Consider the following 25,344-nt stretch of genomic DNA (forward strand, 5'->3'; position numbering starts at 1 on the left):
CACCTCTTACACACACACACACACACACACACACACACACACACACACACACACACACACAATGCCTTCACGCCAACCTGAACAGCCCTGACACAAGCCATGTTCTCTGGATCATTAGTCTCATGTATGCCGTAGATCTCACGGTGCACTGAGCTAGGGTCGAGTCAGCCACTCAGTATGTGCGAGTATGTGTGAGTGTGTGTGTGTGTGTGTGTGTGTGCAGTTGTCCCCCTGTCTGTCTTGTTGTTTATGTCTACATTTTCGGTCTATCTGTCCATCCAGCTGACCTGCAGATGAAAGCAAACTTCTTACACTTCATCTCCCTTTGATGCTTCTACAGTATCTGTTATCACAGAGTGCTCTGTTTGTGCGTGTGCTTGTGCGTGTATGTGTGTACTGCATGCGTGTGTGTTGTGTCAGCATCGGGGCACAGCGCACACAGTGTGCATAGCAACAGAAAATGTCGATCCTTGTGTATTTTCTGCTTGCTCCAGAAGTTCCTTAATACAGCATCAATGGATTCACAATTAATCTCCAGCTTTCAGTCCCCGCTTTCCTGCGCTCTTTCACCTTCACTCAGTCTGCTTCTCACCCCCTTACACACACACACACACTGTTATGCCCCTCATATCTATCTTTCGCTCCCCGTCTATTTACCTTTGAATAGGGTGACAGTAGAATACTGTCATTCTGTTGTAGTATTTGATCAAGGACAGCCATAAGGCTGAAATGGGTGGTGTGTGTGTAGGTATGTGCATCTCTTTGCATGGAAGTGGATAAGAGTGTGACGAAAGATTGGGAATGTGTGTGTGTGTGTGTGTGTGTGTGTGTGTGTGTGTGTGTGTGTGTAGGAGAGAGAGAGATTAGTAAGATTACCAAGACATCTTTATAGTCTCAATGCTGCTGTGGTGCCATCTTCTGGTAGGGAAGCACAACAGCTTAATTATACAGCAAGCAGGAGAATTGGCTGAGATGATGCACATTTGCATTCAGAACACTCAAATAGGCCGAATGCGACATTTAAAATATGAAAAGAAAACAAAACTCATAGATTAAAAAAAAACACATTTAATATAGTGACAGACATTGTAAAACATTTAAAATAATTGCTGAAATTGGGTTTAACATTTAGCATAGTGGATAAGATGACATGAGATTTATAATGAATGTACATTTTACAGAGAACATGAAACAGTACTGTACAACCTGTAGAATATAGCAGCTTGCAATTTCTTTCAGTGCACACACACGCACACAACTATTGTCACTCTTATACAAACAGTATGCAGTTGTGATGTAAAGCCACCTCAATCATTTACACTGCTTAAAAAAGGATGTGTTAATTTGTTTCAAGGGCTGTTCAGTGATCTCAGTGAAGCATCCATTACAGACAATGCAGTTACAGAGACTGTCCCTTCTTTTCCATGACAAAGTTTGAAGTGACAGACTTTGTGACGCTAATATCCAGAGTGGATTGAAATTGGAGGTCTGCCAAGGTCTGAGTGTGGGGAGATGATAATTCATTCAGCTCAGGCTCAAACATACACGCACACACTCTCTCCTTCTGCAGTTTTCTTTTTTGCATACTGACGTTGCTGCAGAAAAAACTTACAAAAACAGATGCACACACACATACACACAGACTCACACAAGATGAACACAAAGGTCTAATGTCAATTTTGTATAGAAAGAGCATCAACATTACATTTTCTGCTGTTTTTTTTTTTCTTTTCTTAAATGCTTTAACGCTGACCGGCCATATATTCCTTACATCTACACAGGATGTAAAGAGCACATTCATATATACAGTGAGTGGCTTTGCAATAACATTAAAATACTGAAAATGGACTTCATTTTGGTGTTCCCATACAGCGGACATCATTATGAGACAGAAACTTGGCTGAAAGCTGAAATGTAGATAACACTCTGTACATCATTTATCTGCCTACCACGACATTAATTTCTCTTGTCATAGATCTATAAGACCCAAATCACCTTTAGAGTGTCAGAAATACACTCATTAAAATAACTATATACAGTAAGGACCACTCTATCTAATCCCCCTGGAGATGCGTGAGGCTTGACGTGAGTGCCCTTAACATTGCCCTACCACTGGATAGTTTTCTAAGTGGCCCATTGATGTACTCTACAAAGGGAGCTGCTGAACCACTGCACTTTGGTGTTAAAACATTCAAGTAATGCCAGGAATAAAGAATATTCACATACACACATACCACTCTGGTGGATTTGCTACCAAAAGAAAACCATGGAAAAAATGGATGACACCAAATATTTGCCTGGTCTGCTCCCAAATTAATTAAAGAATCAGTTTAGGATGTGTTTAAATCACAGTGTTTCCCCATGCATTCATCTATTAAGACTGCTCTGATCAGGTTCTTATTGATCTGTAAGCTATGTAGGTATGAACAACATAGAAACCAGGTGTCCTGAGTGCACAGCTGGATTTACAGAGGCTCTAGGTTTGATTTAGTCCCCCTAATTCTGTCTCGTGCTTTATTGAGTCTCAGGGTTGGGGTAATATTTGAAGACCTTGTAGATCCACTGTGTGTAGAAGGGCACATTGATGAAGATGCCAGGCTGGTTGGCCCGAGCGCATCCTCTGCCGTGGACGCTTACTCCCACAATAACCTTGATCTCACCATCTTGACACACTAGAGGGCCGCCGTAATCCCTCTGCAAAAGAAGAAATACATAGTACATTTTTTGACGTTGCTGGTGGAGAAATGGCTATCTTCACTACTTAAACTCATGACAGGGTTAAATGGAAGCAAAATGCATCTTTAAGCTCTCAGTGACAGACAGCACCATCAGTATTTGTGAACATGGACTGCTCTCCTCCAAAGCTAGAAACCACAAAACCAAGGCTTTGATCACTGATGAAATTTAGTGCAACAGTCTCCAGCTGTTCTATTTACAACGGACTGAATACTAAGCCTACGGATTCAAAGAACATTTGTTTGAGATGTGGATCAAACTCAGCTTTGAAAGCTCTGTTTTGAACCAAGACACTAATATACTAAAAAATCACACTGGGAACAATTACGTTATCCAAAAGGTCTAAAGGCCTGTTCTTGTATACCAACAAGGACTGAAGGCACCATTTGAATTCTAGTGAAGATTTTTCCTTCTGATCACTAAAACTGTTATTTGGCCTCATGTTTATATCTTAAAACACCTCAGTGGGAAAACAATATGAATGAGTAACAGTTTACCTCACACACTCCCTCATTCCTCTTGCCTCCTGCGCAGATCTTGGTGTTGGTGATGTGGAGGTTCCCTCTGTGCATCTCTCTACACCTCGCATTGCTCACAATGGGCAGATCAACCGCCTTCAGTATATCATCATGGCCAGTCCCTGCAGGAGTAAAAGGGTGCAGGTTTTGAGTTTAGTTTTGCCCTCTATAGGCTGAAACCCAATATTTGAAGGAAAAAAAGATGTGAAATACAAAAGAGGCGTTTCCTTTTAGTTTGGTGGTCCGTTGATTTAGTGAGCTTTAGTGTTGCATCAATTTAAAGGCGGTGAAATTTTAATGTTTCGTAATGTAAATGTCATTACTTTTACTGTTTTTTTCATAGACTGAAGAGAAAGATGAACGTTACGCCCCCACTTATCCCCGCTATGCTTAAGTGATAGCGGACGTTGCCATCTTGTGGTGGTGATGTCATTGAGAGACTGATTTTGTGTAGCGATATCCACGGTGGGGTTGTTTCCGCCCAAGCACCCATGCTAGCATTCGCTCTTTATATAGTCTTTGGGTCAGAATGGCATTACTATTGGTAATTGCTGAATGAGGGGCTCCGCAAGCTAGCTACCTCCTACCAGACCCGGGTGGTGCACTGTGCAGTAAACTGGAGAATAACAAAATTAACATATAGACTCACATGTGCAACGGGTCAAAAATATTCTTGGCAGTTAACCAATTAATGGTCAGTCGTTGACATCCCTAGTTGTACTTCATTACCTCTGTTCTGTTGTAGCGAACACAGTACAAATGACATCGTTGTATTGTAGAGCTTCAAGGTTTTCGGCATGGTTTTGTAACAGCACAATATAATATAGTGCTTTATCATATTAAGCACATGTTTATGTTTTAAGAGCAGGGAGGGAAGTCTTGAATGGTTTATACAGACATTATGGCACATTTTTTAAAAAACTTTAATTAAAAATATCAATCTTCTGTGATGCAGTCTGTATATTGAGCCACCCAACAAGAAGCAGAGTTGAGAAACATATGGCCTGAGCTATAAAATACCAATTATTTGAGAGAGGGGTTACAATATACTTTTGTGCCTCCAGACTATACAAAAAAATCCAGGAGAAATGCAATATAAATGCAATATATTGCAGACCTGGAGGAGATATACAACAGCCATGCAGAATATAGAATATCAGTACCTTTGGTCTCTCCCCATCCATACATTTTACATAATGTTCCTTCTGGGATGGAGCACCCAGCCACGGGGAGCTGAAGAGTATGGACATTGTCTGCAGGAAGGGCAGGCCTGGACGTATTTAATGAAAAGTAAAAAGCATGATCAACATCACACACAAATGCATATCAATATATCTTTGAGATTATTTTTCCAGGCACTCACTTAGACAGCCTTATGAGGGCTAAACTGGAGCCCTCAGGACCACATATCACATGAGCTATACTGACTTCCTGTCTCTTGGACCAGTCAGGAGCGCCCTCTTGAATATCTGAGACTCCCAGCCACACCCGATACTCACTGAGGTCTGGAACGCTGAAGAGAGAGTTAATAAAAGTAATCATTTATTTATTGTTCTCTTAAAGCTCAGACCGACAAGGATAGACAGTCGCAACTGTAGAGTCAGATAAGTACTTACTCTTGAATAAAGAGAAACACATATGAACTGAAAAAATAAATCTTACATTTAAGACACAACGGGTATAAAAGCAAAATGCAGGTCACAGTTCAAGCAAATGAAAAGAAGCAACATTCACAGATAGCGAGCATTGAAGTTACCATGAGGAGAAGCACTGTCTGTCAGTGAGCACCCACTTTTCTCGTATTAGTGAACCCCCACACCAGTGCTGTGACCTGAAAAGAGCACAAATCAAGGGAAGCTCTAAAATACAGCACAAAAAGTGATCTTATTTCATAATTATAAAAAACTTAAATACTAAAGAATGTAAAATTTAAAGGAAAACCTAACATACAATGTTGGTTCATGGAACCACGTCTTACAGGTTTATTCATCTTGCTTTGCCAGATGGCCACTTTTGCAAATTGACAGGAGGCCAAGTAATAAACAAACAGTAGTGATACTTATCAGATAAAATGAATAAATATTAAAAATTAAGGTGAAAAAAAGACAAGTCCGTATGTCCATTTCTCATTAAATTGCCCATTTTCAATTTTTGAATGTTTGCTGTCAACACTCATCTTTGCCAAAATGCTAATCTTGGACAGGCAGCCCCAGACAGGGCAGGTGTATGCAGGGGCATTTCTAGGATTTGAGGACATTAAGGGCTTTTTATCCTTTTTATGTGCTCTGGCACCCTATTTATATTCAAAGTGCTAACCAAAAAAAATCCCAGCGTAAATCAATTTATTATCATTGTGAATTAGTGAAAACTAGTCAGCAGGCCACCCTATCAAGGGCCAGATTTGGCTTGGGGGGACAAAGTTGAGTTATCACTGATGTATAGCATTTGCAGTGTAGACAGTCTATTTTACAAGTCTGATTTGGGCTGTTAAGTTGCTGGCATTGTTTGGAGAAGAAGTAAGACTTATACATTTCTATCTAAACTAACTCAAATTGACATAATGAAGTCAAAATTGAAATTTACAGGTAGTTGGCTTCTTACTGTTAGGCAAGCTCAATTCTCTATTGAGCTACTGATTGATTAGAAAAGTTCAGCATCAAGGCTGCTAATGCATCTAAAACACAACCACATTTGCTCAAATATTGCATGCATTTGCTTCAAAGCATAGTAGAAAGGCCTCTCAAACCGCATTTTAAACCCCCACTGAAAGCAAAAATGAGAGGATAAAAACAATTCCACTGCATTTTTTTATGAATTCAAGGGTGGTCTGGGCCAGATGGCCTACTGTTCTTCTTCAGTGGTGGAGGAAAATGCGTAGAATATGAAATGCGCCTTCATACCCTTTCTGTATGCTGACCATCCAGCTGCCGTCTGATATGCCCACCGGACCTCCTCCCACAATTCTGGTTCTTTTATGGACAAAACAACCCACAGAGGACAGCTCACCTGGAAAAGCAGAAACACACAAGCACACACACACAGTAATATATTTATATTCGTCATGTAATGTAATATGCGTTTAATTTAAGACATAAATAAACACTCACAGGCACAGACATACTGTAGTTAACAGTGACATATTGTTTACACAAGAGGCACTTCAGCTGCCTAATGATCCACCATAATCATCATTATATATAAAACATAACCACTCATTCTGATGAGGCCATTAATTTAGGTAATTATTGAGTATGTTCATACAACACATTGATGTCATTTAAACTCCATATATCAAAAGATTAAGGGTTTCATTGCTGTTCTTTAGTTATTACATGCAGAAGAACACACACACACAGAAACAGATGCCACCATGACAACCTGATGTCCTGCATTATGTGCCATAATAGCCGGACATAAAAAGGACTCCATGAGGTTCTGAAAACACCACTACTTGCCTTGGAGGCTATCAAATACAGATCAGCAGCTGAGCCACTTGCAAACACAGACAGACAGATGAGCAGACAGAGACACTCACCCAGTGGAATGGTGTTCTGTGAAGCATCACCTGCAGAAAGTAGAGGAGACAAACAAGGGATCAGGGAGTATTAACCGATGCAAGATAAGAGGCGACCTCACACAGGGGTGCAAATTTTGCAGTAGCCGCCAGGGCCCTATTGTTTGTCATGATCTTTTTCTTTTGAATGTGGAGGGCTTTGAATGTAACAAGCTTTAAATCACCTTACCAAGGCTTACAAGTTGTAGCTGTTAAACTGTGTTAGATTTTGCCAAATTGCTCCTGTACTTCCAGCATTGTTTAAAAAGTGATAAGTGGTGATGTGAAGTAACCACTATGTAGTAAATATCTTTAAAACATGCAAAATAGTCTTTTAACAACCAATAAGAGGTTTGTAAGAAAAACAGATGTGCAGTGGCCAGAAGAACCGCTGATACCTGTGTAGTTTTGACAGAAGCACTATGCCACCAATAGAGAACCATGATCAAAAACAGGCAAACACACACACACACACACACACACACACACACACACACACACACACAGTCATGATGCCTCTGGCTCTTGGTCCATGTGGGAATAGTTAAAAGTAGCCCTCCCCTGTCTTCCTGATGAGTTGTGAATCTCCTCTGACACACACTGACCTGCAAGTGTAGACAGGTCTACAAACAGTGCATGTGGGAGTGCGTGTGCATGTGTGCGTGCGTGTGTGTGTGTGTGTGTGTGTGTGTGTGCGCGCGTAAGCAAGACAGAAATCCAGAGTGCAAACAAATCTACAGTAGCTTTTCTTTGACCAAGAAGAATGAATACTTCCAATTTCACAGTGTCACTGATTATTTTTCCCAACTGTGTGTCTGTGTGTGTGATTGCGTGCAGCTTGCATGTACACACTCCCGTGTACTCACATGGTTTTACATTGCAGTAGTCCCACGGAATGGCAGAGTTGTTGGTGTAACACCAGGGACCATGTTTGTCTTTATCAGGGTTTCTGCAGTAGTTTCCCTCCAGGCCAGCCATCAGCATGCCCCTCTCGCCACTGGACAAACACACAAACATAAAAGATCCAATAACTTATCTTTCATCAACATTCGGTAAGCCCAAAAGACAATTTTCAAAACAAAAGGAAGTTTTTTTCCCCCCCTTTAAGCAGATGATCCGGCTGCTGATGAAAGTCAAAAGGATTTGCTGGTGATTTACCATTCGTAAAGCTGAACAAATTTCACTAGATAGGATCTGGACAGTCAAACTACACAGCTGTGTAGGCTCTGTCCCTCTGGACAAGATAAGGAGGTGATTTGTAAAGGAATTACTCACTGAGACAGTATGCACCCACCTACACTCACATATCTCATACATGCAGACATATCCCACACGAGGGTATTTTTGCAAGACTTTTAAAACACAACTCTTCCAACACAGAATTCCTTGACCGATAAGGTGGAGAATTGTAAGGAAAAGGGAGACATAAGAGAGAGATGCTGGGGTACCAAATGGCAGTGATTCAGAGTGTGCTGCGTTTCTAGCAGCTAGCATAACAGCCCACTCTCACTGTGACTCTCTAACCCTGACTTCTGACCCCTGGGCAGGAGCCAAGTAGTGGAGCTGATTGGCTTTGAAGTGTTCCTACAAAGGAGGGTTTTGGGGTCAAAGGTGAGGAGTGAAGTGTATATCCCCCAGCCAAGTTATCACTCGGAGTCATTCCTGCTGAGTTAGGTCATCTTCAGGGAAACACTTCTCCAGCCATTAGGAGATGCTGGAGAGGCTAGTCATGGCACCCGCAGGAGCCGTTTTTTCCTCCGAGGAACAGGAGGCCCGACTTGATCCGCTAACAACAATAAGACGTAACTAGAGGTCAATATTAGGGCGCCTCTCCGCACTAACCACCGCGTCTCAGGTTCGCACACATGGTTCTCGAAAACACAGACACAAACCCTGCACGCTGGGGCTGTCATGCACAAGCTTGTTTCACAAAGAGCTAATTCCCAAGAACTCTTTTTTATGTTGATACCCATGAAATTAGCATATCTCCTGGTCATTATCAGTGATTTCCTTTGAAAAGAAAAAAAATGCACTATTTAGACCTTCCCTGATGGCTTACATGTTTGAGAGCTGTGTGACATCTTGATCTCTATTTTAAGCAGAAGCGCTTGTCTGCAGTTTATTGATGGTGCGGGTCTGGTTTGTACATCATGGAGGGGTTTGGGAAAGTTATTAGGTTAGAAAGTAGCGGGGATGCAGCGGGCTGACCTGTTGCTGTGGTTTCTCCAGGGAGCACAGGGAAGGTTTGATCTAGTCCTGGACTGCTCTCCTTGGTAATTCTCTCCAAAGCCTTCATAGCAGTCTGTATTTGGATAAAAAAAGGACGTAAAATGAGACAGGCATACTTTATTTCTGTGTGAACAAACAGCTTTGAAGAAAAAAACATGCACAACAGGCAGTTCTCGAAATTTCAAAGCATCTGTAAACCTTCATCACTGCAACAATAGTTTTTGTGCATTCTTTGTCATACAGTATTGTTGCACTCCAAACTACTAAAATAAAAATACTCAATTTAATGCAGAGGATCTAAAACAACCGTTAGTTTCTGATCTATCGTGGTTGTCATTGGATCTAGAATCCACAGTGCTGGGAACATAAAGAGGTCGTCTACAATGATGCCTTACAAAAGCACGAGTCATAAATAAGCTTAAGATGCTGTCCGTCACTCTGCATCTCATTTCTATATGGGAACGTATTCAGCCTTCAAGGGTAGACCACAACACAACCTCAGAGGGAGTTTTTAATCCCAAAGCAAGGCCACATACCCTCAAAGACATCCCTAAAATCCCTTGGGAAATTTGCATTTGTGTACTCAGCCATAGATCTGCATCTTTTACTTCCAAATCTCTTGCTACCCCAGAAAGACTCCCATCCAGCACTAATCCTTCCACTCCATCTTTCACTGTCCAGGGAGACCTGATGATCCTGAGCTGCTGTCAGAGTTTGTTTATGTGAGGCGAGGTGGTCAGCCCTTCCCACAGTCCTATAGGGCTACAGTACTCCGCAGGGATGGCGAAAACATGGTTACAAGCCAATGAGTGTGGTTACAGGGTCTCATGTGAACTTGAAAGTATGAAAATGTGGACTGTTTCTCTGCTCGTGATGTAGTGAAAATCAGCTTTGTTTTCGCTGTTTTTAGTGTCAAATAAAGCTGTTGAGTCTCTCACCACTGACGGGCTTGTTTTTGGTGCCGCACTGAGGGATGTTGGTGCAAAACATTGTGCGGACTCTTGGGTCTGTAGTGAAGCACCATGGGAATTCTTGGCCATCTGGATTCCGACAGTAGTTTTCTCTCAGGTCTCTGGAAACAACAGAGAAAGTCATCCAATAATTTGCTCAGATATGAGCGCATGCAGATGGGTGAGTGAGCGGATGGTGTCTGACTCACTTGCAAGGGTAGGCTTGAGGTATGAATGTGTGGTTATGGGGATACTGAGAGTCCCAGCGTTGGCAGATGAGTCCGGTGGGCACCACGTCCACTGTCCCTCTATAATCCACTCCTCTGCCCTGGTAACACTCAGTTGTTTCCACTACATTACTTTCAGGAGGTGTTTCTGTAAAAGAGCAAATATATAATAAGTGGTGGGTGAATTTGGGGCAAAGCAACACATAGCACATTTTTATTCACACCTAATAAAGGAAATAGTTTTATTAGGATATCAATGTAGTTCAGTCGTTTCAAACAGCTCAAGCTTATGCAAGTTTTTTATGGTTATAAAAACAAGGTCCAAGAAATGAGACCACATCAAACCTATTCTTGCATCCAGACACGTTCATTATAAGATAAACTTCATAACCCCTTGAAATGTCCGTAAATCTCACCCTTACATACAGTACTGTGCAAGTCTAAGGCCACCTTGAACTTTGTTATTTTAGCAAGGTTATAATGATCATACATATTTATTTCTCATTGATCTCTTTACTAAATACAACCAGAACATACAAGAAATATCTATACAGTATTAAAAATGTGAATATTCTCATATAAATATTTCTATATCCTCATTACAACTTTATTAAAACTGCAAATCTATGGTAGTTTAAGACTTTTGCACAGTACTGTACATCTCTGAACTTTTTACCCCTTATAGTATTACCAGACCCCTTAGAGACACCCACCACGTCATGTTGACTATGTCCCATTTGGGGACAGAGCTTTTTCTGTTAAGGCTCCTCAGCTGTAGAATAGCCTGCCAGAGGCCATTAGACTGGCAGAGTCTCTTGATGCTTTTAAGATGCACCTGAAGACCTACTATTCTCTGACTTTTAATTGTGTTTAACCTGTTGTTTTATTTGTATATAATTCCCTGGGTATAAATTCTGTTCAAACTAGTTTCATTTTAATCTTGTTTTAGCAATTTGTGCACTCACGTCTCTATGCTTGTACGTGAATACATTTATTTCTGTCTTTGTGAAGCACTGTAGTGCGTAACCTGTTTTGCTTTTTCAAGTGATCTATAAATGAATTACACTTGAAACTTAAATTAAACTTAAAAATCTATTATTGCAGACATGAGAGATGCTTCAACATAACACCAAAAGACAAGCTTTTTATTTTCACATTTGCTTTGATTTGCATGCAGCTCTTTTCTAACATATTCACTAAATTCACTATAATATAATCACTAAGTTAAAACACATATGAACGCAGAGAACAAGACAAAATAGTGGGTGGCTATTGATTACAGTTGTGTCATTCCATGTAAGCAATTTTTTTCAAATGTGATTTCAATCTTATCCCCAAATTTTTTTTTCTGTTTTTTTTCTCTTTTATTTTCTTGTTTTGTGGTTAATGTTACTAATTATCTAATGTGTACAGACTACTACCAGCCCAGTTTACATTTTGAGTTCCACAACATTGTTAAATGATTTATTGGATTTCAAATAGGCTGGTTGTTCTCTTCCTTAAAGGGGCGAATATACAGCTTTAATTTGAAGTACAGTGATGGAAAACATGGATAGAAACATTTACTGAAAGTAAGGTTTAGGGAAGACAAATGGGTACCCATATATGACATATTTTCAATCCTCAGGTGGAGATAAAATCTTTGAAAATGTGGTAAATCCTCATCAAAATTTAGGTCAACTTTGAAGGGTAACTTAGCCCTTTTTCTGACCAGCTATGCCAACATGGTTGGTACTAATGGATGCCTTTGGTTGCATAGTTTCACAATATACTGATACATATCTTATCCTATTAAAGAAAGTAATGTCAGCCACCAATTATTTTTAAGAGGCCAGCAAGTGTATCAGGCGGGCCGTAGCCACCCACTGTCCCCCCTCTTTAGAGCTACTGTGTGACTGTACCAAAATAGAAAAAAGACCTTTATCAAAAATAGTTTGGCTTGCCACTTTATGCTGTGATTTGCAGAGAAAAAACAGAGACAGATAAAAGTCAAATTAGTTTGAAATGGTGGATGGAGAGATGTGGGAGACTGTGAACTGCAGGGAGAGTTGGAGGTGAGCGAACTTTGTAGAGTGTGATGAACTTCAGATGAACTGTTGCACTACACTCAAACCTTGATAAACCAGATTTATATAGATTATAGAATAACACTATAACACTCCCATGGCTCTGAATGGAATAAGCAGTTACAGAAAATGGATGGATGGATAAAACTCTATATCACACATGGCATACTACACATTTTTCCATTTCCCTGCTCTTTTATTATTATTTCTCCCACTCACACATGTGATGTTGAAATCTCAATTTCGGTCGTAAAAATCACACAGTGCAGAATTTTACCTCCCAACTGTTAACACCAAATGGTCCAGATTGTAACGGAAAATTTGCTCCTGTGAGGAGTGATGCCCAAATCAACTGGCCAGAAAAAAAACTGTGTACACACCCTCGGCTCTTGTGTTGCTCAAGTCTTTGCATGAGAGTCTCAAATACTGGTTGTAATCAGGTTGTTTTCAGACATGTACCAACAATTTCAAACAATTATGAATTGTAAAATGATTTAGCGCTGAGGAAATAGTGTGACAGTGCTTTTGACATGACAAATGGCTACACAGCCTCAATGTCTTGGCCACCTGCTTTCTACATAACAGCTCACTGTACAGGCTCAGAGGAGCCACAGCATAATGAGGCTGATATGGCAAAAATTGGAAAAACAAGGCAGGAAATCTTATCTGCTTCACTTTTCTTTATAGAAGGGCTGCTCATTACGCACGAGCTGCACAAGTTCATTAGCCTGAACATTGCGCGTGATTGTATCCGACCATGTGCAGAGCTGCATATCTTCAAGACTCTAAAACAGACATTTTCTGCCCATACAATGTGTCTAAAAATAGATACGCACCAGTTGTGACAGTAAACAAAAGCGCAGGCCTTGACAAAAGAACACTTTGTTTCTCTGTCTCTTGCTCTCTCCACTCTGCCTTGTTTTGATTAAGACTAACTGGGTCGTAAACTTGGTCTGTTCCCAACAAACTCCCATATCAGAGAGAGAGAGATGGAGAGAGCGCAGGAGGGGGAGACAATTTTTAGAGGGAGAAAAAGAAGGGGGGAACAGTGAATCACAGGGTCCACATGGAGGAGTGCCATCTAGTAAACATGGTGCCAGGACGGCTGATGATTCTAGCAGGCAAACGGACCAGTCACAGACCCAGGAGAAAGAAGCTGAGCCCAACAATAACACCAGCTCACTCTCTGTTTTATGTTCTCGAGGACCACAGCGGCTGTCTCAGTGACTCGGCACTGATTATAGGTCAACTAAGAGCATGCAGTGTCTTCTTATGTGCTACTAAGTATAGACACCCAAAACACAAAGCCAGACGTGACTCACACACACACACCTGGCTCTCACACATCAATCCCACTCCTTACGCTAAACCTATGAGGTGTAATGAAAACAATCTGCTTGAGGTGTGTGTGTGACCCTGATATTGTGTCAGTATGTGTAACAGGAGGTTAATGTGGAGCAGTAACTGAGCCCAGTGCTGTTTGACCACCGCACATGAGAGCTGGCATAGAACAATAAACAGCAGTCCAGTGGCGCAGGGGAAAAATAAACATTCTTGCTATTAGAGAAGACATAACAGAGAGCCAAACCAAAGAGGGAACTAAGGGGAACTGTGTGTCCGTGTGTGTGTGTGTGTGTGTGTGTGTGTGTATCCCATAATATAAGCCAATGAGGGGGCAAAGGAGTGGTAAAACGAAAGGTACAGGAAGTTGTAAATACTGGTGCCGTCAGTCACACTTCATGGGCCTTTACAGCACACAAACACACCCACACACAGACTTGCATAGACTTCTACTTTTCCACTTAACATGCAAGACATTCAACCACACACAAACAAACATGCACGTATGCTCACCGCAAACTTTGATGTTGCAGTACTCCCAGGGTGTGTTTGGGTCCGTGGTAAAGCACCAGGGTCTGTGGCGCCCGTCTGGGTTCCTACAATAGTTATCATCCAGGCCCTTGTCAGGGTACCTAATACAAAACATGCAACATAACAATTTTAATGTATAGACAGAAACGATAGAAGGACGTTGCCAGGACACATGATGATGCTGTTGATATGATGATAGTAGCAGTACATGTTGTACTTGTAGTATTGATGATGACAACGATGTTGATGAGAGGTAACAGTATTGTACTTGTGTGCTATATTGCAGCATTGGCCCTCATCGTGCCAGTCCTGATGCTGCACTATTGTGACTGTCACGACCTGTTGATGGTGATGTATACTCCATTAGTAATGGTAAGGCTTTTAGGAGACGTTTGTCATGTTTAATTCTCACTGAACTATTATAGGTTCTATAGATTTATGGTAAACACTTATTAATCTGCTCTTGTGGAGCTTTAATAAGGACAGGTGCAAGTCACCCTGTACACAAATGTATGTTTCTGTGTCATATTGTTTGTGCTTTTATGTGTTTTCCTAAGTTTTTAAACTTGCTTCAACACAAATTTCCACACAAGTCCCCTTCTGGGACAAATAATAAAATCGAATAGAATTGAACATTGTTGCATGATTAATAGCACAGCTCTCAGACTTGAAGTTAAGTTAAAGTAGCACAAAACAGTAATTGTCACGTTTCCTAAAGCCCAAAGGCACCTGAATTGAGAGTTATTTTTCCATGCTGCTTCTGAATCCTTAGGAGAACAGAGTAAAAGTGGAGAGACAATTCACTCTTGCACGCAATTGAAGCATAAATAACTGGAATGGTGCAAGGACTCCATCTGTGAATCTGCTCAGAGCTCAGGGGAGTGAGGAAGATAATAGGCTGCACCACTACAGGTGTTCTACAGTAAGTCATCCCAAAGTCCCACATCCCTCCAGGCCTCCAGCCTCCAGGCGTGCAGTATCAGGCTGTGGGACCCTCTCATTACATTAGTGCTGTGAGCAGTCTGGGACCTCGTTTACACAAACACTGGGATGATTAAGGATGTGTTAACGAGTCCCCACTAATCCAGACCACCTGCCGTCCGACTAGCTGGAACACTCGCTTGACACGGACGCACACGGACGCACGCGCACACAGCTGACACACACATACACAAACAAGTGAGGAATACAGCCTGAAATATACGGCCTCCCTATAATAGGTGTAAGCTTATCTCATGGCTGCTTTATAATCTACTGAGAACTTCAAGGAATTTGGACCAATTAAGTGAATGAAGAATTTTCCCAGCAAAGTCCTGATAAAAACATACAACTACACACTGGCTTCTGATCCTTTAGGGAAAGGCACACTGACTGACTCCAAATCACTCCAGAGTTAGAGCACTATCGTTTGAGCTTAACATTACATAAAGTATTGTCATGATTTTTTGCTATTACATTTTATGCATCCATGTGTGTGGGCTTCAGTGTGATTGAGAATGCACAATTTAGTGCGATGCTGAGTGATGCTGATGCATGTGTGTGTGTGTTACCTCTTGGGGTGGTACAGGTGTTTGTGTGGATCATCCAGGTCCCAGCGCTGGCATTCCTTTCCACTTTCTGTGTGGTCCATGGGTCCTCTGTAATCTTCCCCATTACAGTTCATACACTCAACTACGCAGCAAAGACACACATATGCACACATAGATACACAGACACACACATTCACAAATACAGAGCAACAGTTTAGAGAAACAAAGAATCAAACCATCAAAATTAACTCAGAAAAAAGGCCAGTAAAATTGAGAGCACAGAATGACAATAAATTGTGATACTTTTAGTGTTACTGATATGACAAAGCAATAAGCGTGGACATAGTGGATCAACAAATTTAAAGAAATATTTCACGGCTGTAAAGATGGCATTTTTATGGAACTAGGCTGTATATGCAGTAGAAAGACACAATTACATTTGAGACTGGTGCTACATGACCAGTAAAAACAGAGAAAAGGACTCCAAGCTGGCCACCATCATCATAAGATTTTGATTTCTGGATGAATTTAGGTTCGACGTTAGGTGACGAAAATTCAGTGTCAGTACAATGGCTCCGTGACAACATCAACTGGACTCAGAAATCTAACTGTGCCAACTGGGCTGTGGCATTTGTATTTGCTTTAGAGGTAGAAGACCTACAAATACCAGGATGCACTCTGCCCTACCGGACAAATAAACGCGACCATTGGTCGTTGGCATAATGCCAGTTTGGCCGATTTTCCGCTTACGCTAGACTGGTAACAAATGATCTTGAATTACAGTTAAAAGATAAGCCAAAATATATTTCTAAAAAACTTTTTAGGTGAGAAATAGGCAACACAGTGACAGTCTCTTGGTTCATATTTGATCAGCGCTGCCTAATTGTACAGTTATATCATTTTTTTTCAGCCTTTGTTTTTACAATACAACACACAGTATGACAGTCGCTTCTTATTCACAAATTTTCATATTGCAGCCAAAGAGTTCACTAGAGCCTTACAGTCAGCAGAAATCGCAGTTCAATTACACATACAACCCATTATTATTATGATACAAAGCTGACTGAAAATTGGCAAAGTATCCCTTTAAAAATAAAATACCTCCCAAAAACATTAGGACCACAGAATGAAAATATATTATGACTCTTTTAGTTGTACAGCTGTGGGCTGACACAGCAATGAACGTGGACATAGTGGATCAACTTTAATGACATGTTTTTCTGCCCCCATATGGTTATGCAACATTTTGCAATGAAATCTTTCATAAACTCATGACAGATCTCTCTTAAGTTCAGACATTATACACATACAATTAATGTATGGCTTTCCACTAATGATAGCATTATTATCTTTGATGTAAATAAAGCACCACGTTTTGCATGTTGACTAGCACACACTGCCAAGTGTAAACAACAGAAAGCACGGAGATTAAAAACAGATGTTTATGAGTCCGCTGCTGTCATGACAGAGCACATTTAATACCACTGGCTGCATGTGTGTTTGCGCACGCCATGTTTGCGTGTCCATGTGTATGTTTCCTATTAGGAGCAGCTAATTCACAGAGAAACCCTTCCAGTCATTTTCTCCTCAAGGAGTGCATGTTCTTTATCAAAATAAAAAGTCATTATATCTGTTGTACAACTTGTGATAACCCAGAGGGACAGCACATGTAAGTTGGAGAGCGAGAAGGGTTCCCATCCTGTCTTATCGAGCCACAGCCTGGTTCCTCATTAAGGTGATCCAGTGTCATACGTGCACAGGAAACAACCCCTCTGACAGCATGAATCCCCCAAGATTAGATAACAGAGGTCATTATCATCCCTTTCTTCAGGGAGACATCAGTGTCTGACAGTAATATTGTGTGATGTAAAATAGAGGCTGAAACACCGGCGGGAAAGTGTTTTTCTGTCATCACGAGCTCTACTCATACGGACTCATAACTCAGCAGTTACCTTCCACGTTTGCCACAGGGATGGATGAAATAGCTAAGAGTTTATCCATAGGAGACGACAGGGGATTAATATCCTCTAACATTCCAACACCAGTCTCTGTGGGTTCAAACCATTTACAAAACCTGAATCTGATGGAATGAGAGAGGACAGCATAAACTGAACCACACACCTGGAAACGACTGCAGCTGGCCGCGGCAAATAAAGAAAATCTGTGCCCCACGCACACACATATACACACAGATGTAGAGCACAGTTAGAACCAGCGTTGCTTATTCCAAGGCACTATGTGATTGCCTAATTTACCGCAGCTCATTTTAGACCATCAAGACTCAATTGGTGAGGCAATTTGCAATGTGGAATGGGCATTATTTTAAGATAAATGCCCACTCAGACACATACAGTGCAGACATATTTTGTGTGTGTCTGAGTGTGTGTAGCCTACCCTGTGAACACTGTGGTATGCCACACTCCTGGTGTCTGAGGTGAGGCCGTGGGTCAGTGGTAAAGCACCATGGGCCGGCAGTGGAGTTGTCTGGGTTGCGACAGAAGTTTTCTCTGAGATCCTTCTTCCTGAACCTCTTAGACATGAATCTGTCAGGAGCAGAGCCGCAGTTAAACAAACAGACACATGTACCAAGAACAGTTGCCAAGTGTTTCAGCTGGCATGCAGAGCAACTTCTTTTTGAAAAACATCCAAGGTCACAGTTTCTGTTTTCTTTTTTTTCATCTCTGGCAGAGTGACGAATCCCCTACTTATTTATAAGTGGGCTGCTGTTTAACTCTGATCGCTGAAACCTGCCTGTAAAAGATGACCAGTGAAAATTAACAAGTGTTAATTTTGTGTTAAAGTTAATTAATTGCACCACTAAGGGGTCAAACAGTCGATGACATGATGTTATAAATGAGAGAAAAAACATTAATATGTAGAAGCAATGTTAGTTTTCTGAGACGCTGGTTCTGGATGTAGTGTAAACACACTGACAAATGACTCATATCTTCTACATCAGGCAAGCACATGGCTGCGGTCACCGTTTGTGATGATAGACATATTGTCTTTGAGTCTGGGCTGTGTTTTTCCACATGATGATGAAAAGATAAAGTTTTGGAGTAGTGTTTTACTGGAGTGGGTAATGACAGTTACAGAAACAAGAAGGCCTTTGGTGGGCAATCAAAAAGAGGAGAAACCTTTTACTGATAAGAATGTAATTTGTTCTTTTGTGTGTGTGCGTGTATGTGTATGTGTGTCAGAGTTTCCCAAGCCTGTAAGCTGCCTGATAAAACATACAAAGCGCCTGGGTTTAATTACCTGATCTACAGAGACATTAATAGCAGCGGGATAAAGCAGGTTCACTGGAGGTACAAACGTACGCTGCCCTCTTTGATTCGTCTGCCGCAGCGACATCTCACTACAAAGCCTTTCAAAGTCATTTAATACCTCTGAGTAGAGGGGAGTGGAGACAGAAGGAGGTAGCATGCGGTTCAAAGATAATAAAAGTCCAAGACGTGTTGTTTCTCTGATGGTTATTAATATCTGGCAGGCCATAAACTTACTGGTATGTTCTCCTCAGTGTTTTTTCAACATTGTCCTCCCTTGACGCGAAGTTTTGCAGTCTTTTCTTTATTTTAGCATAGATTGTAGGAAAAGATACTGCATGTCACTTGTGTCATACTGTTGTGTTTTGGAGACCATGATAGCTTTTGGGGGAAAAAAATCACTCAAAGGAGCAGTGTGTAGGACTTGGAGGCATCTAGCAGTGATGATTGCAGATTGCAACCAACTGAAACTGCCCTCATGTGCCAAGCGCAAACTGCCCAAATAACCACAGAGGTCCGGGGGATCTAAACTAGCAGTTTAGATAGGCCTTGAAAAATACTAAATAATGTAGTTTGGTGTTACAAGTCAGTGTTTGTTGGCTCGTCACAGATGGGTCGCTACTCCAGCACCTACTAATGTGTGCTCACCTCTTTTCTCCGATAACTCCAGACTGCAGGATGTTTTTACCAGTAGCCTAATTATTCACAGAGGTCTCCTACTCTTTTAAACTAACAGACCTGGTGATTTTAAACCAGTAAAAACACTGAATAAAGCAGTTTCCCACAAAAAAAAAAAAGTATTTTTCAGACTCTGTTTGGCTTGTCCTTAAGGGGCTCTAACTTACGAAGCCAGTAAAGCCACAAGCAAGTAAAGACACAAATGGATATCTACATATCTAGAGACGATGTTTGGTTTGTCCAAAGACACGTTGGTGCAACATGGCAGACGCCGTGGACAAGGACCCACTTTTAATGTACATATAAACTGCTCAAATAAGGTAGCGAAAAACACAACAGAGTTTTATTGTCAGGTGATTATACACTGGTGTAAACACACTTTTATTATGTTCTATTTCTAACAATATATCCCCCTAAATCTTACACACTGCACCTTTAAGATAAACTACATCCACAGTAGACTGAATATAAGACAAAATACTTTGCTAGACATTTTGTAAAGGATAAATGCTGTTATCTTGTAGCTTACCGGGTAATTAGTGCTAACTAACATAATCCTATAGAAGACGCTGTTTCACTTGCATCTTTTGTCTTTTAACTCCACTTAATTGGCTCTTTTTTTCTACGGGGATCTACACTGCATCGGAAAGTAAGCCTGTGTGTTGAAAAAAGAGCTTTATCTGGGAATTTAGCTGAGGGATATACCTAAAGCTTAACCAAAGGCTGCATATTAGATATGATCCTAATCCCAGTAAAACACACACACACACACACACACATGCGCACACACACCTAGATAAACAGTAGGGATGCAGCAGGAAATGATCTGTGACTCTGTAAAGCATAACAATGAGGTCAGCTCTGATGAATGACTGCTCCCAGGAGCCTAATCAACCCCTAATATATCATACTCATGTACACACAGACTAGCCCCTAGCTACTAGCTAATTGCATCACTAACAGTAAGAAGCTGTTTTAACAATTATGGTGAAAATCAGATTCTTACTTGTGTTCATGAGGAATAGGCGAGGCCCAGGCCTGGCACAGGATACCGCTCACTGTTACTGACCTCCGCCCCCTGTAGCTCTGACCTGTGCCCACAATGCACTCCCTCACATAGTCTGAAAGACAGAGGACGAGAGACAGAGACGAGATGACAGCAAAAGAGAGCGAGTGAGTGGGATGAGCCAACAACCTCATTGCAGTGTTGTGTACACACAGCCAGTGTGGATGATGAAGAAAACAGACAGAAGGAGATGTTCAGCTATAATGCAGAGCTTAACAAGGACGTGACAATGCCAAGAGCCGAATCTGTTTTCCTAATCTTCTGCAAAACATTTGGATCCAGTAAAATGGGCTTCGCAGCTTGCATGTTCACTGTTGTGGTCAGTCAGAGTCAAGTGGGACGGGGGTTTCCATCGTTTACACAAAGTTAATGACAGAAAATGAACCATAATGTGCTGCGACACAATAAACACGACAATAGTCCTTGCCCTTCCTTGTCATGCTCTTGAGGGATGGCGTGATAACAAAGCTACAGTCACTCTGAAAATGGGTATTTATAGAGTTGCAAAATGATCCTGCATAATTTTTAAAACAATGAGGAGTGCACTAAAGCAATGCTGCTGGGAGTGAGACCAAGTTTTTCTGACATATTTGCAGATATTGTCACAGGAGGCAACACCGTATCAGTTGGTAGAGAGTAAAGTTGGAACAGTAGAGGGCACCTTTCTTTTGATAGAGTTGGTAGTTGAAGTCCTGTTGGCTCTGAGCTCCTGGTGAGTTCCTGTCGAACGACAGCCACTGGCATTTCCTGTTTTTATGATCATAGAGAAACGCTCTGGAGAACAAGAAGGAAAGGAAAGGAGGATGAGAGAAAGGGGGAAAGTGAAGCATGTCAGGACAGTTAACACAGCTGTTAACATGAGTATGTGAAGCAGTTAGAAGCCAGTTGAACCAGATGGACAACACTGCATTACACATGTGGAATGCATAATTTAGGAACTTGAGGAACCACCACTTCCCTCTCTGTGCATTGCAGCCATTCATTTACATTGTGGGAGAGTTATTTTACTCGTTACAAAAAAAACAAAACCCCTGCAGCTAAAAGAGTGAAGCTACAGTATAAGAGCAGACATACCTGCAGCTGAAGGGGAGTCTTCTGTTGCGGCTGCAGGCTCTGGCACACTTTGCCATGCTCACCTTCTTGCTTTTAGTCAGGTGAGAGGCATCTGGAGACATGACCACCAACCGTATCCCTTCAGTCTTCTGGTAGTCCTGGAGTGCATTTCTTCTGCCCTCTGATACACAATTACATGACATATCCATGACCATTCATCGGTGTTTACAGCTAGTCTCTAATTACAAGGCATATGGCTCTGACAACAATTAGGTGTGTAACGATACACCGACCTGGATCAATATATCGATTCAATGATAAACAATCCAATATCACTGATGCAAAGTAAAAACACAGATACATATCACCATCTTGAGGACATGCCTTTCTTTTGAAATCCAAATGCATGTCTGTATCACATTTTCCATTCAAGAACAATTCCTTCCTAAACATTCAAACAGTGCAAGCAGTCTAGCACTAGATACAAGCAGTAAAGAAAAACACAATATGAAAATTTAGTGATGTTCTCATATTGATCACAGGCCCCTGAATTTAATTGAAATTGTGCCAGACTTAGTGATATCAGCAAATGTTGTATTTTTGTCCAAGGAATCAAAGGATAATACTGTATTGTGATCAAACTTGTGATTTACACCCCTAATGACTATAATGTACATTAAGTGTAGCCTCATCAATACAAGCAGGTATATCTGCCTGTTTTATGTTTTTTTTTCTTAATATATTTACCTGAATTCTTCTGCCATATAAGGAATATAAGGTGCTGTACAAGCTGTATTATTATTATTATTATTATTATTATTATTATTATTTATTGATTACATACATACATACAAACAAACTAGTAGCCCCTCTGTGTGGTCTGATAGACAGTGTGAATAATCTGCTAATGAGCCCATTAGCTAGTCAGAGAACACTGTGCAACAACATGCAATTTGTAAATTATTCTGAATTACTTGTTATTAATCTTAAAACCTAATAGGATGCGCAGTCATTTATCACTGCCCCCAATGAAAGGCTTACACACACACACACGCACACACGCACGCACACACACACACACACACACACACACAATCAGTCAGCCAGTTAGACATTTACGTGGACAGACACGTATTTCTCCTCCTCCTACCTACCTACCTATCTCAACTCTCTACCTGTATGCAATTCAGTCGATTCAAGAGCTTTTATCAACACAGGAAAAAAACTTACTCGTGGTGTTTCTGCTGGAAAGGTGCTTGAAAAGCTCCCTATTCTATTATCTAAACCGCATAAAGACATCAAAACTGCTGCTGTTACAGATTCAGTAGGCTATCTGGGTGTTAGTTGGTGAGCAACCTGAGGATCACAGAGGCATCATGTTTGTCCGATCCTCAACTTGAGTTTACCGTCTCGGCAGTTTCTCTGCCCGAGCGCCTTTAGGAGCAATGAGCCGCAAAATCGCTCTCTGTTAGGACTACAGGATGACTCAAGCGCTAATTTGATTTTAATACGGGTCATTTTGCAGAACGGTGGGTTGTATCTGTTCACTTTATCATAGCTTGTATTTATCTCGTGACACATTCAGATAATGCATGTTTTACAGTAATGCGTCCCTATGCGGTGTTATGCGCTCTGGCACGGAGCGGGCGCAATAGTCCGACAGTAGGAGTTGAGATTTAAAAGCCGATGTTTGATCGGCAGTCTTGGCAAAAGTATTGTTTTTATATTTCTTCCGGGAACTTAAGAAATGTTGTCATAACTAAGAATCACCTCGTCTACACTATCGTGTCAGAATTACATGCGATAAATAACAGATGTCACTCTTAAAAAAACACAAACCTAGATACATTGATGATTAAGTTATATTAATAAAAATCTCTTAAATGACTCTTTTGCACGGCGCTCAAACCAACGTGTTTTTGACACCAGCTCCAGCGCAGTGGCGGGCGTTAAGGAGCAAAATGGTTTTCGCCAAACTTACCAGAACAAGAAATGATGAAGAGTCCGAAAATGAGCTTATAAATCCACATCGCCGCGTCACACAACAGTTTCAGAAACCCACTGTTGAAAGAAATGAAACGCTTCTTGCTGTGCTGTCGGACTGCAACCAGGAGATGTTGCTTCCACCACTGCACAGATGATGCGTCTCCTCTCTAAGTACTTCCTTGCTTCACTCCCTCCCTCCTCCTCCTCCTCCTCCTGCTCCGTCAGTATGACTTTATCTCTCTCTCCCTCTCTCGACTTTTCTTTCTCTCTTTCTCCTTTCAATTAAATGTTAATTTGAGTGGCCAGAATGTCACATATAATACAGCCAAAGCTACAGGGACGGTGCTGAATGTCAGTGTGTTTTTATTATTACAACTCATTTACCAAGACTTCTTATTATAGTAAAATGTTGGCCTACGTTACCCGCAGATCGTGGCTCTTTCTCTTTAAGTTTCTTTGTGTACTTTCATCCTGCGCTCTCAATTGATTTGATTTCTTTCAAAAACAAAACAAAACAAAACAAAACAAAACAAAACAAAAAAAAACACTGGAAGATGGCAGTTAGCATAACAACAGAAACATAACATACATAAACATAAAAACACATGGCCCCAAAACCAGAAAAAAATAAACAAAACTTACTCAAAAAAAGAAAAAGAGACACACAATAAAAGAAAAGATATAAAAACAACCATTACCTTTAACTAAGTTCTTGCAGTTGGTGGGATATTTCTTACCAGTTTGGTCACTGCATTTTAAGAAATCAAACCAATATACTCTGGTTTCATAGGGTTAAATAGCTTGTGAAAGGCGTCTGAAGGCAGCACGAGAAAACTGGGCTATAGGTCCTGTACAGAAATATATTAAGGTGAATTCTTCGAAGTCTGACAGAGGCTTACTATAAATCCCTGTGGAGAAACTAGAAGAATATGATAATAATTGTATTTATTCAACAGATTCTGTGTCCATCCCTCCTTGTCACATAGTATCATCAATCATCTCCTTGTATCTTGTTTTTTTCCCTGAAGATCACCAAGCAGCACAGTGTGCACACTGAAACAGATATTGGCAGGCACTTGTCAGCGCCGGGAAACTCAGAGGGGATGTAAAAAGAGGAGGGGGGGAGTGTGTGTGTGTGTGTCCTTGTTTATGCTACTTTCCGTCTTCCCCCCTGTGTCAGATAAGAAGTGAAGTTACTGGTGGGGGGTTGATGAGGACAAGACATCCCAATCCATCTCCGGAGTGTCATCTCTATTTCCAGCGATGACAGCATGAGATAGGAGACGTGACACTTAGCTGGCCTTAGCATTTTTCTCTAAACATCTCTGATCTGCCAGCCACAGAGCTCCTGTCCTCCGGTGACAGTCCGATGGGGTGCACAGTAAATAGAATTCACATTAGCTATCAGGGGGCAGATTGAGAGTTAATGCATTGTGGGGTTTCCCGGTTTTTCCTTTAAACGGAGGAATAGATGGGTAAATATGTAGGAGGAGACAGACTCCATCCCTATCTCCTCTCTGGTTTAATGAGTAATGCTCCTGCGGCTTCCTGAGAGGACCACAGAGCCATTCGCCATAATAAACAATCAGCCATGAGTCAGATACTTTCACTGGAG

General features: G+C 41.1%; 1 protein-coding gene across 1 annotated transcript; it reads right to left on the bottom strand.

Annotated features, from left to right (window-relative positions):
* Positions 1-1,062: 1,062 nt before the first annotated feature.
* On the bottom strand, positions 1,063-23,877 carry LOC121950574 (hepatocyte growth factor). Its single transcript, XM_042496612.1, has 18 exons — positions 23,725-23,877; positions 21,765-21,924; positions 21,352-21,464; positions 20,631-20,745; positions 18,075-18,223; positions 15,702-15,822; positions 14,134-14,252; positions 10,196-10,361; positions 9,975-10,108; positions 9,016-9,109; positions 7,674-7,804; positions 6,790-6,819; positions 6,155-6,260; positions 5,011-5,085; positions 4,618-4,767; positions 4,418-4,524; positions 3,234-3,376; positions 1,063-2,694 (listed from the first exon to the last, which is right to left on the bottom strand). The coding sequence occupies exons 1-18, from the start codon at positions 23,771-23,773 to the stop codon at positions 2,515-2,517; spliced, it is 2,142 nt and encodes a 713-aa protein (XP_042352546.1). The 5' UTR covers positions 23,774-23,877; the 3' UTR covers positions 1,063-2,514.
* Positions 23,878-25,344: the final 1,467 nt, after the last annotated feature.

Source organism: Plectropomus leopardus, chromosome 11 (assembly GCF_008729295.1).
Source record: "Plectropomus leopardus isolate mb chromosome 11, YSFRI_Pleo_2.0, whole genome shotgun sequence".
NCBI lineage: Eukaryota > Metazoa > Chordata > Actinopteri > Perciformes > Serranidae > Plectropomus > Plectropomus leopardus.

What these genes read in the sequence shown, in the direction of transcription:
- LOC121950574 (XM_042496612.1), bottom strand. Translation starts at nt 23,773, where the DNA reads ATGTGGATTTATAAGCTCATTTTCGGACTCTTCATCATTTCTTGTTCT. An exon ending in CCTCAAGCCTACCCTTGCAA is followed by an intron (nt 10,109 to 10,195) that starts GTGAGTCAGACA and finishes TGTTGTTTCCAG; the next exon opens with AGACCTGAGAGAAAACTACT. An exon ending in GGAATGAGGGAGTGTGTGAG is followed by an intron (nt 2,695 to 3,233) that starts GTAAACTGTTAC and finishes CTTCTTTTGCAG; the next exon opens with AGGGATTACGGCGGCCCTCT.